Source organism: Myxocyprinus asiaticus, chromosome 1 (assembly GCF_019703515.2).
Source record: "Myxocyprinus asiaticus isolate MX2 ecotype Aquarium Trade chromosome 1, UBuf_Myxa_2, whole genome shotgun sequence".
In the NCBI taxonomy this organism is placed as follows: domain Eukaryota; kingdom Metazoa; phylum Chordata; class Actinopteri; order Cypriniformes; family Catostomidae; genus Myxocyprinus; species Myxocyprinus asiaticus.
In genome coordinates this window covers 62289529-62303666 of record NC_059344.1, presented here as the reverse complement: position 1 = coordinate 62303666, position 14138 = coordinate 62289529, and the positions used below count along the sequence as shown (strand labels likewise).

At 36.8% G+C, this 14138-nt stretch overlaps 1 protein-coding gene across 2 annotated transcripts in view; it reads right to left on the bottom strand.

Annotated features, from left to right (window-relative positions):
• LOC127441974 (unconventional myosin-IXAa-like) overlaps window positions 1–14138 on the bottom strand; it is a 229018-nt gene that overhangs the window by 19844 nt on the left and 195036 nt on the right. Inside the window, exons 30-38 of one of the 2 annotated variants that reach the window (XM_051699623.1) lie at window positions 13900–14030; window positions 13602–13807; window positions 13387–13503; window positions 13010–13198; window positions 7883–7930; window positions 7696–7807; window positions 7371–7432; window positions 4517–4709; window positions 4292–4420 (exon numbers count right to left, since the gene is read on the bottom strand). In XM_051699623.1, coding sequence (XP_051555583.1) covers window positions 4292–4420; window positions 4517–4709; window positions 7371–7432; window positions 7696–7807; window positions 7883–7930; window positions 13010–13198; window positions 13387–13503; window positions 13602–13807; window positions 13900–14030 — 1187 coding nt within the window. Of the gene's footprint in view, window positions 1–4291; window positions 4421–4516; window positions 4710–7370; window positions 7433–7695; window positions 7808–7882; window positions 7931–13009; window positions 13199–13386; window positions 13504–13601; window positions 13815–13899; window positions 14031–14138 lie in introns of both variants that reach the window. The other variant, XM_051699711.1, reaches the window with a different exon arrangement.

Below are 14138 nucleotides of genomic sequence, written 5' to 3'. Positions count from 1 at the left end.
TCTGTCAGATGGCACTTAAATAAAAAATAAGGGGAAATGATGTAAAGGTATTTAATTGAGAAACTAGGACAACACTAGTTTAACTCACTATAATCGTATCATGTTTGTTAATGTTATTAAGTAAGGGATAATCCATGGCTAGGTGTGCGTTAAATGATTTTAATGCACGATGTGGAGGTGAAGAATCACTTGATGCAAAGTGCACACACATCGTTTAACGCACACTTAGCCATGGATTATCTCTCTTATACCATGGTCACTTGATAGCATTGATTTGTTACAGCTGTCATTGATTTTTGCAGTGCTCATTTTGACTGGAAGAATTACAGTAACGATTAACTTTATCTATGGGTTGTTAGATCTAGAGTTCTGCCTGTTCTAAATCAGACAGAGATAAAGTAGAGCGATAACATCACATTTATTTGAATGAATTAAATAAAAAGCTGTACGAAACACTGTAAAAGCTGTGAATTTAAATACTCAATCCAGAAATAATAAAAGCCACATAATATAGAAGGGTTTGCACTCCTCAGAACATGTAATATTTCATTTCTATTCTTTGTCATTTTCACATTAATGAGGAAAAACCAGCGTTGCGGACGAGATAGTGGTAAAAGTGGCGCTTGCAGTGCACAATGAGGGGAAAACCATTCAAAATTCTTTAAAACCTCCAGACTTTGACCTCTGAGACATCGGTACGGTATCCTTTAAGGCTGCACGATTGATTGAATTAAGAATAAATTGCAATAGGGCCTTGCACAATTACAAAACCTGCGTTTTATAAAACAGTCTACATTCAGCGCTTCAGTCAGCGATGCATGATCAACCCCTAGTGGGTGTTCTGAGCAGCACAGCAATATCTGATGATGTTTATCATATTACAATTCAAACCATCTTACCATGGTTAGCGTTAATGGCGATTGCTATAGCAACGGTATTCTCTAGAAGCGTCCCACTCAACACGACCCTTCACGTCATAGATGTGTTGAATCTCAAGGGTGTGTCAGATTGCATATTTGGGCAATCCACATGTTACATGTTCAGTGTTGAGTCAATAATAGAACCAGAGCGCACATACATAGACTGCACACAAGAGGGCAATCAACGCACATTTTTGGAGTGATGGAATAAGTTATGGAAAAAGAAGCCAATGTGCTCTGAAATTTATCATTTTGGACTATATATATATATATATATGTATATGTGTATATATATGTTAGCATTCATAGTTTTCAGTTATTCTGTTTTAATATCCAATAAAACATATTAATTATGGTTTGGAGAGATTTTTTGGACACTTTGATAAATAAGTCCACCTTGAAAAGCATGACTCCATATGCAATAACTTTGGATTGCTTTGTCCTATCAACAAAATTTTTTCCTTGTATAGTTGACATGTTGGAGTACAAAATCAAAGTAAATTTTTTGAACATCCATACTTTCTGTCTAAAAGATATAATGTCAAACTGAATAACTGAAAAGTAAATTTTTTAGCTTTCATATTTTGTGTGTGTTGTAGCATAAGAGTCTCTGAGCAGGATCCAAATATATTTTCTTTTTTTTTTTTTCTTTTTTTTCTCCCAATTTGGAATGCCCAATTCCCAATGTGCTTTTTAAGTCCTCGTGGTCATGTAGTGAGTTGCCTCCGTGTCTGAGATCGTCAACCCGCGCATCTTATCACGTGGCTTGTTGAGCGCGTTACCACGGAGACATAGTGCGTGTGGAGGCTTCACACCATCCACCACGGCAACCACGCTCAATTCACCATGCACTTCACCGAGAACGAACCACATTATAGCAATCGCGAGGAGGTTAACCCATGTGACTCCACCCTCCCTAGCAACCGGGCCAATTTGGTTGCTTAGGAGACCTGGCTGGAGTCACTCAGCACGCCCTGGGATTCGAACTAGCGAACTCCAGGGGTGGTAGCCAGCATCTTTACCACAGAGAAGAAAAATATATTTTCTTACATTTTGAAAGGTTTTCTAAAAATGTATACCATGCAACTGACGTTCTTTGTTATTTTTATTTTATTTTTTTTTAGTTATAAGCTCTTACTTTTGTGTATGGTGACGGAAATACATCAAAATGCCTTTAGGGTTTAAGGGGTTAAAGACGGCATTGCATGACTTGCTGATGTTTTGTTTTGTGATGTGATGATTATTCCTGGCTCTGGGACTCTTCATGCACGTCCAGAGGTCATTTGAACAGAGGCATAAAACTCTTGCAATGTCTCATTACGGAAGACAGCAGAGTAGGTACATTAATATAATGTAGAATGGTGATTAAAACTGATTGGAACTACCTGTGCATTAAACGGCTTTATCGCACACGTTACAGTGTACTGAACAACAGACAGCAAGAAGGCGAATCCATATCAAGGCTTTTTCCATCCACTACAAAGAATGAAAATTCATGTGGAGGTGATCAGGTTTTGAATTAGCAATATGCAGCCAGTTTATTGCTGGGCCAGTTCATTGCAGAGCCCCTTTCTGACTCTCAAAGACAGAAAAGTGGCCCATTTTGATTGGACCGGCACAAACAGTTGCCAAACAGCCATCGGATAAGCCGTTTGGACAACTACCAAACATCTCTTACAGGACAGCAAAGAAGACCCCAGATTCTACAACACATGGAAAAGGAATTCTCAATGGTCCATTAATGGTAATGTATCGGCAAAATCCTCTGGCACATCTCAACCCCCATCCTAGGATTTAGGCTATGAAGGATAATAACAGTTCCTTAAACTCCTGAGGCAACATTAACTTGCCATGTGGTAAAAGCTGAACAAATAAGCCACAAAGAAAGACAGAAATGTACAAACTTTTACTCCTAACATGGACACCAACTGCAACACATGCAAATTTGTACATTTTTCTTGCACACCTTTGTTTCCTATAATGAAAAGAACTTGTATATCTCTAACCAGGTTGCCTTGCATTCTAATAAAGAACATGCAAATTTTAATCATGTTGGAGTACATTTAAAAAGTGAATGTCCATAAGTTTGATAAAAATCGAGATTTTTTTGCCATATCACCCAGCCCTACCTTACACTATGCAAATGAGTTACACAGAGAAAAGAAAGGGTGAGCCACACTGTGTGGGCCCCCTCTGATGTCAGCAGCCAATCATGACCCTGAAATAGTAAGGCGGCAAACTTAATCTCCTCCTTACCGGAAAGGTATAAAACTATCCTCCGGATGGCCACACCTTTATTCTGAATCTCTTGCTGGCATGGTAGGAGATGTAACAGAATACAAACCACCTTTGTGCTGAGTCTCCGCTCCTGGTGGCAATAACAGTAATACTCCAAAATTCTGGGCTCTGGCCGGCGAGCCAGGAGGCAATAACAGAATATGCGACATCAAATGCAATGACAGATACAGCGTTCTGCGTCTACGCTCCAGAAAGAAAGGAGACAAAACAGAATATGAAACCTTCATTCTGAGTCTCTGAAGGAGACTGTAACTCCGGCCCGAGTGGTATGAGATGTAACAGAATACAAACCACCTTTGTGCTGAGTCTCCGCTTCACAGGGAGAGACAGAGAGAGAGAGTAGAAGATCGACCAAGTGTCAAGTCTCACTACAAGACTACTGCAACAGCAAGTTCAGAATCCCTATACCAGGGAGATAGCTACAGTGACAAGGTTTAGCTCTGGCAAGCAAACCTTCTCTTCAAGTTTCAGGCATCTGCGTGTTCCAGATGATGAATCTTGCACCGACATAAGGGCTGTATATCTGCCTGTTCCAGATTGCAAGAACCCTCTCGGTGCCCATTCCTCAGCTCCTTCGTGTCTAAGGCTGTTGAAATGGAATCCAGCTCCTTCCCCACTGTAACGTGACCCTGAGCCCAGTGGAAGATGTTGCCATCACCGAACTCATCGACCGATCAAGAGGAACGTAAATATCACTACCATCAGTTTATGGTTTTCTTATGTTCTTTAGATTACATAACCTGTGTATCAAATTTCTTGTAAATAATATTTGCATTCGAGTAGACCATGATATAATGAAAGTTAATAAATAGTGTTACTAAGAAATTCTAGCATTTTCATATTTGGGGTCCTTGAGATGGTAATAGGTCCCCCTTTAAGTCAAGAAAATGTTGAAAACCTCTAAAATAAACAATTATATGCCACAGTTTACCGGCAAAAAGAGGAGAAGCTAATTTTATTTGCTAAATTGAATTAAATAAGTGAAGAATTTTTGGGATGGTTTATTTAGAAAAAAAAACAAAAAAAAAAAAAAAAAAATCACCCTTGACGGGCACATAGTGTAAGCTGCTTACCCATGGCCCGCAAGAATTCCTCATACAGTTCAAAGGTCATGAGAGGATTAGGCAAATCACGCAACCACTGCTTGAAAACACCGGCAATCACATGAATATTGTAGTCATCCAGATTCATGCTGTTTACATCTAAGGGGAGAACAACAGCAAACATCAAACACTTGTACACATTATTTCCCAGCATTCACTAGAACAAAACATAGGATCCGCTCTTAGGTGTCGTACCTGTATCCAGACCCTGCTTCAGCTCCTTTATCTTATTGGTGGATCCAGACTTCCTGTAGATGCCTTCTGTATAGACACCATGCATTTCGATGTAGTTGATGAGTTTCTCTACCACTAAAGGCACCGTTCGCTCGTCGTTGGTAAGACGGGACAACTCCACACCAAACTGCCTTGCCGATAGCTCAGGGTCAAACTGCACATGGGGAAAAAGGAACATGCTGTAAGTGACACCATCTATTATTTAAGCCAAAATCACATCAATGCATTGGTGGCATTTACTTTTTGCCATGGCTGATTTGTTCCCAACTAATTTATAACATCGGTAGCATCAGGTATGTATTCAATACACAGAAATAATCTCCATTTGTTAAGCAGGATTTTTCAGTTGAGTTTTATAATAGCAGTCGATCCAGCGCTAGAATTAATTCTTTTTTTGTTTTTGTTATGTTTTATTAGTGGTAAACAAAGTTTATATTATATATATATATATATATATATATATATATATGTGTGTGTGTGTGTGTGTCTCTATACTGCTCATATATACTCACTGATCTACAGCGGTACTTTTGGTTCAGTAAAATATATTTTACATATATACTGGTGGCCAAAAGTTTGGAATAATGTACAGATTTTGCTGTTTCGGAAAGAAAATTGGTACTTTAATTCACCAAAGTGGCATTCAACTGATCACAAAGTATAGTCAGGACATTACTGATGTAAAAAACAGCACCATCACTGTTTGAAAAAAGAAATTTTTGATCAAATCTAGACAGCAGCCATCACTCCAACACCTTATCCTTGAGTAATCATGCATGCAAAAATTGCTAATTTGGTACTAGAAAATCACTTGCCATTATATTTACATTTACATTTATGCATTTGGCAGACACTTTTATCCAAAGCGACTTACAGTGCATTTATTACAGGGACAATCCCCCTGGAGCAACCTGGAGTAAAGTGCCTTGCTCAAGGACACAATGGTGGTGGCTGTGGGGATCCAGTTCTGTGCTTTAACCCACTACGCCACCACCACTTATATCAAACACAGCTAAAAGCTATTTGGTTCATTAAATGAAGCTTAACATTGTCTTTGTGTTTGTTTTTGAGTTCCCACAGTATGCAATAGACTGGCATGTCTTAAGGTCAATATTAGGTCAAAAATGGCAAAAAAAGAAACAGCTTTCTCTAGAAACTCGTCAGTCAATCATTGTTTTGAGGAATGAAGGCTATACAATGCTTGAAATTGCCAAAAAACTGAAGATTTAATACAAAGGTGTACAGTACAGTCTTCAAAGACAAAGGAACAACTGGCTCTAACAAGGACAGAAAGAGATGTGGAAGGTCAGATGTACAACTAAACAAGAGGATAAGTACATCAGAGTCTCTAGTTTGAGAAATAGACACCACACATGTCCTCAGCTGACAGCTTCATTGAATTCTGCCCGCTCAACACCAGTTTCATGTACAACAGTAAAGAGAAGACTCAGGGGTGCAGGCCTTATGGGAAGAATTGCAAAGAAAAAGCCACTTTTGAAACAGAAAATCAAAAAGAAAAGGATAGAGTGGGCAAAGAAACACGGACATTGGACAACAGATAATTGGAAAAGAGTGTTATGGATCTTAACCCCATTGAGCTTTTGTGGGATCAGCTAGACTGTAAGGTGCGTAAGAAGTGCCCGACAAGACAGCCACATCTATGGCAAGTGCTACAGGAAGTGTGGGGTGAAATGTCACCTGAGTATCTGGACAAACTGACAGCTAGAATGTCAAGGATCTGCAAAGCTGTCATTGCTGCACGTGGAGGATATTTTGATGAGAACTCTTTGAAGTAGTTTAAGAAGTTCTGAACATTTGTTTTCAAATTGTAATAGTAAATGTCTGCCAAATGAATAAATGTAATAGTAATTTTTCACGTTATTAATGTCCTGACTATCCTTGTGATCAACTGAATGCCACTTTGGTGAATAAAAGTACCAATTTCTTTCCATAAGAGCAAAATCTGTACATTATTCCAAACTTCTGGCCACCACTGTGTGTGTGTATATATATATATATATATGATTAAAAATAAAGAATATGGCAGTTTAGAACGTGAACCCCTCGTATTCACAGTGAAAACATTACCACTAAACCAATGTGTCATAAAGTACAGTTACTGATGAATGCATCTATCCACTGACCTGCTGTACAAAATCCTGGGACTGACAGGAATGAAGTTATCAAATTAAATGTCACAAGTGCATTCGAAATGGTCAGCAGGAATGATTGCTCCCTCAAACACTGGAGAACTTAGTTTTACATTGAAAAACATCAACTTCATGTGCTACTGAAATTATTGTTTAAATTATTTTTAGACATTTATAATTATAATTTTTTTGTTTGCAGTTTTGACTTGGAAATGAGCTCTACTACAAATACCTACAACAGAGAATATACTAGATCTTTAGTATCAATATATCACACAAACTATTAATTTATAATAAAAGACCATGTTAAATGTATAGTTCACCCCAAAATGAAAATTCTGTAGTATGGAAAAAAGATGCAATGAATGTGAATGGTGACTGATGCATACATTCTGCCTAACATCCCCTTTTGTGATCCACAGAAGAAAGTAAGTCGAACTGGTCTGGAACAACATGAGAGTTGAGTAAATGATGACAGAATTATTCCTTTAAATTATTTGTGGAAAACCTAATTATCTAATTACTATTCATGGTTTTCATTCAGCTAAGCCTTCACCATTCTGTCATGTCACAACCAGCTCAATGCCTCAAACTGTTCCCACCACATTTTAAAACCAAGTGACTGCCATACATGAATGCAATAACCAGAAGAAAAAATCCCTTACCTTCTTGCTGCATTTGGTGGTCATTTTCTGACAACACTTTCTGTGACAGGCATACCGGCACACTGCACAAGACATAGACATCACACTGATTCTCATTTTCAGTCAAAGTCAGAACACACGACACAGAAAAACAAGAAAACCATGAATGAAGCGGTACCTAAAATAAACTCTAAACAGGAGCAAACATTCCTCTCTCACTGTAACATGGCAGAAAACATCCTGCTTTACAAAGGCAAATTGTTCTCTCTTCAAGCCGAGAGGCCATTGGTTTGTTGGTAAGCAATCTGATTAAGCTGAATTGAGTTCATGAGGATATTAAACTCACGTTTACAGACACACGCTTTGTCCATCATCCAGATGAGGGATGAGCAGTACTCGCAATAGGTAGGAATGCTGTACTGAGTCGACTTGAAGATGTGGCCGTTGTGTTCCTCCACCTGTACGAAAAGCTCAGCGTCACTCTCGTTACATGTAAAACAGAAATGTTCAGTCTCTGACTATGATTCACTCACAATATCAGTGTCCTTCTTCCTTCTCTTCTTGCGGTCTGGTTTAGGGGCCTAAGGAAGGAAAACAACTTATTAACAGCCATTAAAACAACTGTTTGATAGAAATATTTCACCAAATTACAATCCCTGATATTGCATTAGGCATCAATAACCAATTCAAGTCTATGCACCCATCAAAAACAAAATTATTCTTTAGATCCTGACCTCATAACTTTGATATGTGAAAGCAACAATTTCAAGGCTTATTTCATGTCATATTTCATTTCAAGGCATATTACAAGTCACTTTTCATTTTACATAAATATTTAAATAAGTGAATTTCACACCATATTTATGTAGTTGTGCTCACTTGTGATTACACTTATTTATTAACTAAAACATTTCATTATGTATTTAATTATTTCATGATATATTTATTTTGTTTTCAAGGTGTTTTTTTTTACAAGGTATGTGTATTTCATCATATTTATCATTTTTTTATTTTTTATAAATAAATAATTGTACTCACTTTTATTTATTGACTGACACAATTTTGTACTTAATTATTTCATGATATATTTCTTTATTTTTTCATTTGGCATAAATAAACACAGAAAATAAACCCAACATACTAAAATACATTTCATGCACAATTTATTTATTTGTACTCTCTTTTGATTAGTGCCTGACCGATTTATCGGTCGGCCGATGTTAGCCTTTCACCAATATATCTGTATCAGGGTATATGTTTTCCGATATACGCAGATATGAAAACTTTTTTTTCCAGAACATATAATGCAGAAAACAATGCTTGGGGTGATTTAGAATTGGTGTCATTACGTAGCTTGTCCAGCAGAGTGCACTCCGACTCCATTGTTTACAGAGCTGAGCCGACGTTGGTTCTGCAGACAGTGCGGAGTTAAGCGGTGCGGAGTTTAGCGGTGTCTTCTCGGTAAGTTGTTAACTAGTTTGTGAAATACATACTAGAAAGTTATTAAACAATGACCCCATAATTTTTCCTTTTCAATATAACTAATATAACGTTAACCCTGTCCCTGACAACCATGTCACTCATGTTTATCACATCTGTTTGCCAGCTATAGTTTGTCAGTGCAATAAGTAACGTAGCAGATTGAAAGGTAAACATCAGAGCATCTTTTTGTAACTCAGTAGACAACGGTGCAGTGGTGGATTGTGTCTGTTGAGTGTTGATTTCACGCTATGTTGTGACCTAGTTGGTGAGATGCAATGCTGGAAAGTAAATAAACAATGTCCATCTCTTACTCTCTGTGACAACGATCTTATAGCTAACTAGCTAACCATGTAGCTACTTTCACTGCTTGTCAGCTGAGTGGAAGCAAATGTATAAACATGTATTCACCAAACTGTTTTGTTCAGGAGTCACAGTTTGGTACCCACTTCAACTGAACAATTCCAGTCGTAGCGTTTATAAAATGTAATATTTAAAAGTCTGGTTTTCCACCGTTGAAAGTTTCCCCTGAACTTGTATAGCAGAATACGGTGTACTGATGTTTATTTAGCTATTTATTGTATTTTTATTTATTCTTTATTTAAATGGTCAGAAATTGAGTGATACTAAACATACAGTACTGATGTTTATTTAGCTATTTATTGTATTTGTATTTATTCTTTATTTAAATGGTCAGAAATTGAGTGATACTAAACATACAGTACTGATGTTTATTTAGCTATTTATTGTATTTTTATTTATTCTTTATTTTAATGGTCAGCAACTGACTGATACTGAACATACAGTACTGATATTTATTTAGCTATTTATTTTATTTCTATTTATTCTTTATTTAAATGGTCAGCATTTGAGTGATACTAAACAGTACTGATGTTTATTTAGCTATTTATTTTATTTTTATTTATTCTTTATTTAAATGGTCAGCATTTGAGTGATACTAAACAGTACTGATGTTTATTTAGCTATTTATTTTATTTTTATTTATTCTTTATTTAAATGGTCAGCAATTGACTGATACTAAACAGTACTGATGTTTATTTAGCTATTTATTTTATTTTTATTTATTCTTTATTTAAATGGTCAGCAATTGAGTGATACTAAACAGTACTGATGTTTATTTAGCTATTTATTTTATTTGAATTTATTCTTTATTTAAATGGTCAGCATTTGAGTGATACTAAACAGTACTGATGTTTATTTAGCTATTTATTTTATTTTTATTTATTCTTTATTTAAATGGTCAGCATTTGAGTGATACTAAACAGTACTGATGTTTATTTAGCTATTTATTTTATTTGAATTTATTCTTTATTTAAATGGTCACAACTGACTGATATTGAACATACAGTACTGATGTTTTTTAAGCTATTTATTGTATTTATATTTATTTTTATTTTCTCAGTGTTCATTTCTAGAATTTGTTGACAATGTATAATAATAATGTTAAATATTCTTTGATAAAAATATTTAAGAAAGCAGCCTTCGGAGTAGCTTTGCATAGTCATATAGGTGCAAAATTGGTGCACAATCCTCATAGAAAAGGCCTGTTTCATTCCAGCTCAAATTTGCTATATCGGCCACCATATCGGTAATCGTGAATTCCCCCCCTCTAAAATCGGTATCGGTCTCAAAAAACCCATATCGGTCAGGCTCTACTTTTGATTATACTTTTATTTATTGACTGATAAATGTTATGATACATTTAATTACCTCATGATATATTTATTTGTTTTATTTTGTCTGCTGTATTTCATTTCAAGGCATATTTTACGTAATATGCGTATTTCACATCATATTTTATCATTTTATATTTTATATAAATAAATAATTGTATTCACTTCTATAATTGGATTATACTTATATTTACTGACTAAATTATCATTATGTACTCACAGTTCTGTGAAAAATTATTTGCCCCTTCCTGATTTCTTCTATTTTTGTGTATTTTCAATACTAAATTGTTTTAGATCTTCAAACGATATATAACTGCCCCCTTAAACTTAATAGCTGGTTGTGCCACCTTTAGCAGCAACAACTGCAACCAAATGCTTTCGATAACTGACGATCAGTCTTTCACAACACTGTGGTGGAATTTTGGCCCACTCTTTGCAGAACTGAGTTAGTTCAGCCACATTGGAGGGTTTTCAAGCATGAACTGCCCGTTTAAGGTCCTGCCACAGCATCTCAATCGGGTTCAAGTCAGGACTTTGACTAGGCCACTGTAAAACTTTAATTTAGCTTCTTTTGAGACATTCAGAGGTGGACTTACTCCTGTGCTTTGGATCACTGTCTTGATGCATAATCCAGTTGCGCTTGAGCTACAACTCATGGACTGATGACCGGACGTTCTCCTTTAGGATTTTCTGGTTGAGAGCAGAATTCATGTTGATGAATTCAATTATTGCAAGTCGCCCTGGGCCTGAAGCAGCAAATCATCCCCACACCATCACACTACCACCACCATGCTTGACTGTAGGTATGACGTTCTTTACACCAGATGTAACGGGACCCCCGTCTTCCAAACAGTTCCACTTTTGACTCATCAGTCCACAGAACATTCTCCCAAAAGGTTTGAGGATCATCAAGGTGTGTTTTGGCAAAAATTCAGATGAGCCTTAATGTTCTTCTGGGTTAGCAGTGGTTTTCGCCTCGCCACTCTTCCATGGATGCCATTTTTGGGCGGTGTCTTTCTGATAGAGTCATGAACAGTGACCTTTATTGATGCGAGAGAGGCCTGCAGTTCCTTAAATGTTGTATTTGGCTTTTTTGTGACTTCCTGGATGAGTCATCGCTGTGCTCTTTAATGAATTTTGGATGGTCGGCCACTTCTGGGAAGGTTCACTACTGTGCCAAGTTTTCTCCATTTGGAGATTATGGCTCTCACTGTGATTCTTTGGAGTCCCAGAGCCTTTGAAATAGCTTTGGAACCCTTCCCAGACTAATGTATTTCAATCACCTTTTTCCTCATCATTTCTGGAATTTATTTTGACCTTGGCATAGTGTGCTACTGGGTGAGACCTTTTAGCCAACTTCATGCTGCTGAAAATTTCTATTTAGGTGTTGATTTGATTGAACAGGGCTGGCAGTAATCAGGCCTGGGTGTGTCTTGTACAGCTGAACCCCATTATGAATGCAGTTTAATAGATTTGGGGATTTAAATACTTTTTCACACAGGCCCAGTTTGCTTCAATAAATAACATTATTATTTAAAAACTGTATTTTGTGTTTACTCAGATTGCCTTTGTTTTATGTTAGATTTTGTTTGAATTTTTGAAACAATTTAATATGAGATATACACAAAAATAGAAGAAATCAGGATGTGGGCAAATGCTTTTTCTCAACAATGTAATTATTTCATTATATATATTTATTTTGTCCTCTGTAATTCATTTCAAGTTATTTTTGCCTGGTATGTGTATTTCACGTGCTATTTTACGGTGACCCAGGCGTGCACAACACAACAAAATTGGCAAAGCAAGTAAAAGCTGAAAACACAATGAAATTAAGCCGCAACACAACTAAATTATCAGAAAAGATAAGGCTTAGTTTCGTTGTGTTATGGCTTAATATTGTTGTGTTGTGGCTTAATATTGTTGTGCTGTTGCTTTTTTGTTGTGTTGTGGCTCAATTTTGTTGCATTGTGGTTTAATTTCATTGTGTTGGAGCTTTTTCATTGTGTTGTGGCTTAATTTTGTTGCTCTATGGTTTATTTCCATTGTGTTTTCAGCTTTTATTTGCTTTGCTTATTTTGTTGTGCTGTGCAAATGTGCATGCGTATTTTAGGTGGTGTGTGTATTTCATAAATTTTTCATTTTACATATATAATTAAAAACATCACTTGTTATTTTTTTATGCTCACATTGCATTGTACTTTTATTTATTGATTTCAACATTCCATGATAAATTTAATCATTTCATTAATTATTTATCTATTAAACTCTGTCCCTTAAATACCTCCATAATTTGGTTAAATAATCCATAGTTTCAAGCTGTTCCAATGACTTTTATGGTCATTAGTTGGTCCAAAATGGTCTAGATTGTTGATCAGCTGGTTGACCAGGTAGACCATCTTGGTCAAGCTGGTTGGGGCTTGTAGACCACCTTGGAAGATATTAACATTTGGGCGGTTGACCATACAAACCAAAAATGTAGAAATGTACCTTGCTCACGCTGCTGTCCAGAGGTTTATGCTCTGTCATGAACTCATCCAGGAACACTTTGAATGTGTTGACCCAGACTTTCACCGGCGACTCGCTCCAGTCCCTCTGCTCCAGACGCATGTTCTTCTCCAGGATTTGCTCAAAGAGGGCGTAGAGATCCTTATAACGAATGCTCTTTCCATCGTCCATCTACACATAGACCAAAGAGTAAGTCTCATTGTATTTTGCATTGTTAAAGACAGTTCACTTGGGTTTGAAACAATATGAGGGTGAGTAAATGATAACAAAAGTTTAATTTTTAGGTGAAGTATGCCTTTAAATGATGTGAAGTCATTGGGGGTGAAAACATCTTATTAAGGGTTTTATTAGATACTTACAGCTAAAGCTGTGGAGTAGGAGTTGAAGATATTCAAGCGGAACTCCTTCAGTGCCTTTTTGAACACAACATCCACCATTGTGTCTTTCTTACTGTCTTCTGTGTCTAAATCAGTGATCTATAAGATTAAAAAAAGGTTACCTCATCAACGGTTATTTAACGGAGAGGACAAGTAGTATGAAGGTACAGTAGTAGTCCATTCAAGAAGTTGTGTACCTTCTTCATGAGGAAGTCATTCATGCTCCTGTAGTCACTGGCACATGTGAGTATCTGCAGTGCATCGTTCTGCCACTGGACGGGCTCTAGAGCCACATTACTGATCTTCACACTTCGTCGACGCTTCACTTTTGGGGACGGATCTTTGTTCTCTTTAAACTCCCTCTGTAAGGTCAAATCTGGGCTTCGAGGAGGGGACAGGTGCTCTACTCCAAAAAAACAGAATAAATCAGTGGTTTTATAACTGAATCAGTTCTCAATGTTCATGAAATGTTTAATATAAGAGTTTTCATCTCACCTTCTTCCATTAGAAGTGCAGTTTCAGCGTCGTCTCCTTCAAGAGTATCACCGCCACACACCAGCCGCTCTCGCGATGGCTTCTTCTCTCCATGCTTTGTCTTTGCCCAGAAACGCATTTTACCGCGTACCCTACACATAATTTTGTACATGTGCAAATGGAGAAAGCTAGTTTAAAGGGATAGTTCACCCCAAAACAAAAAAAGGACCTTCATTTACTACCCCTCATTTTATTCTGAC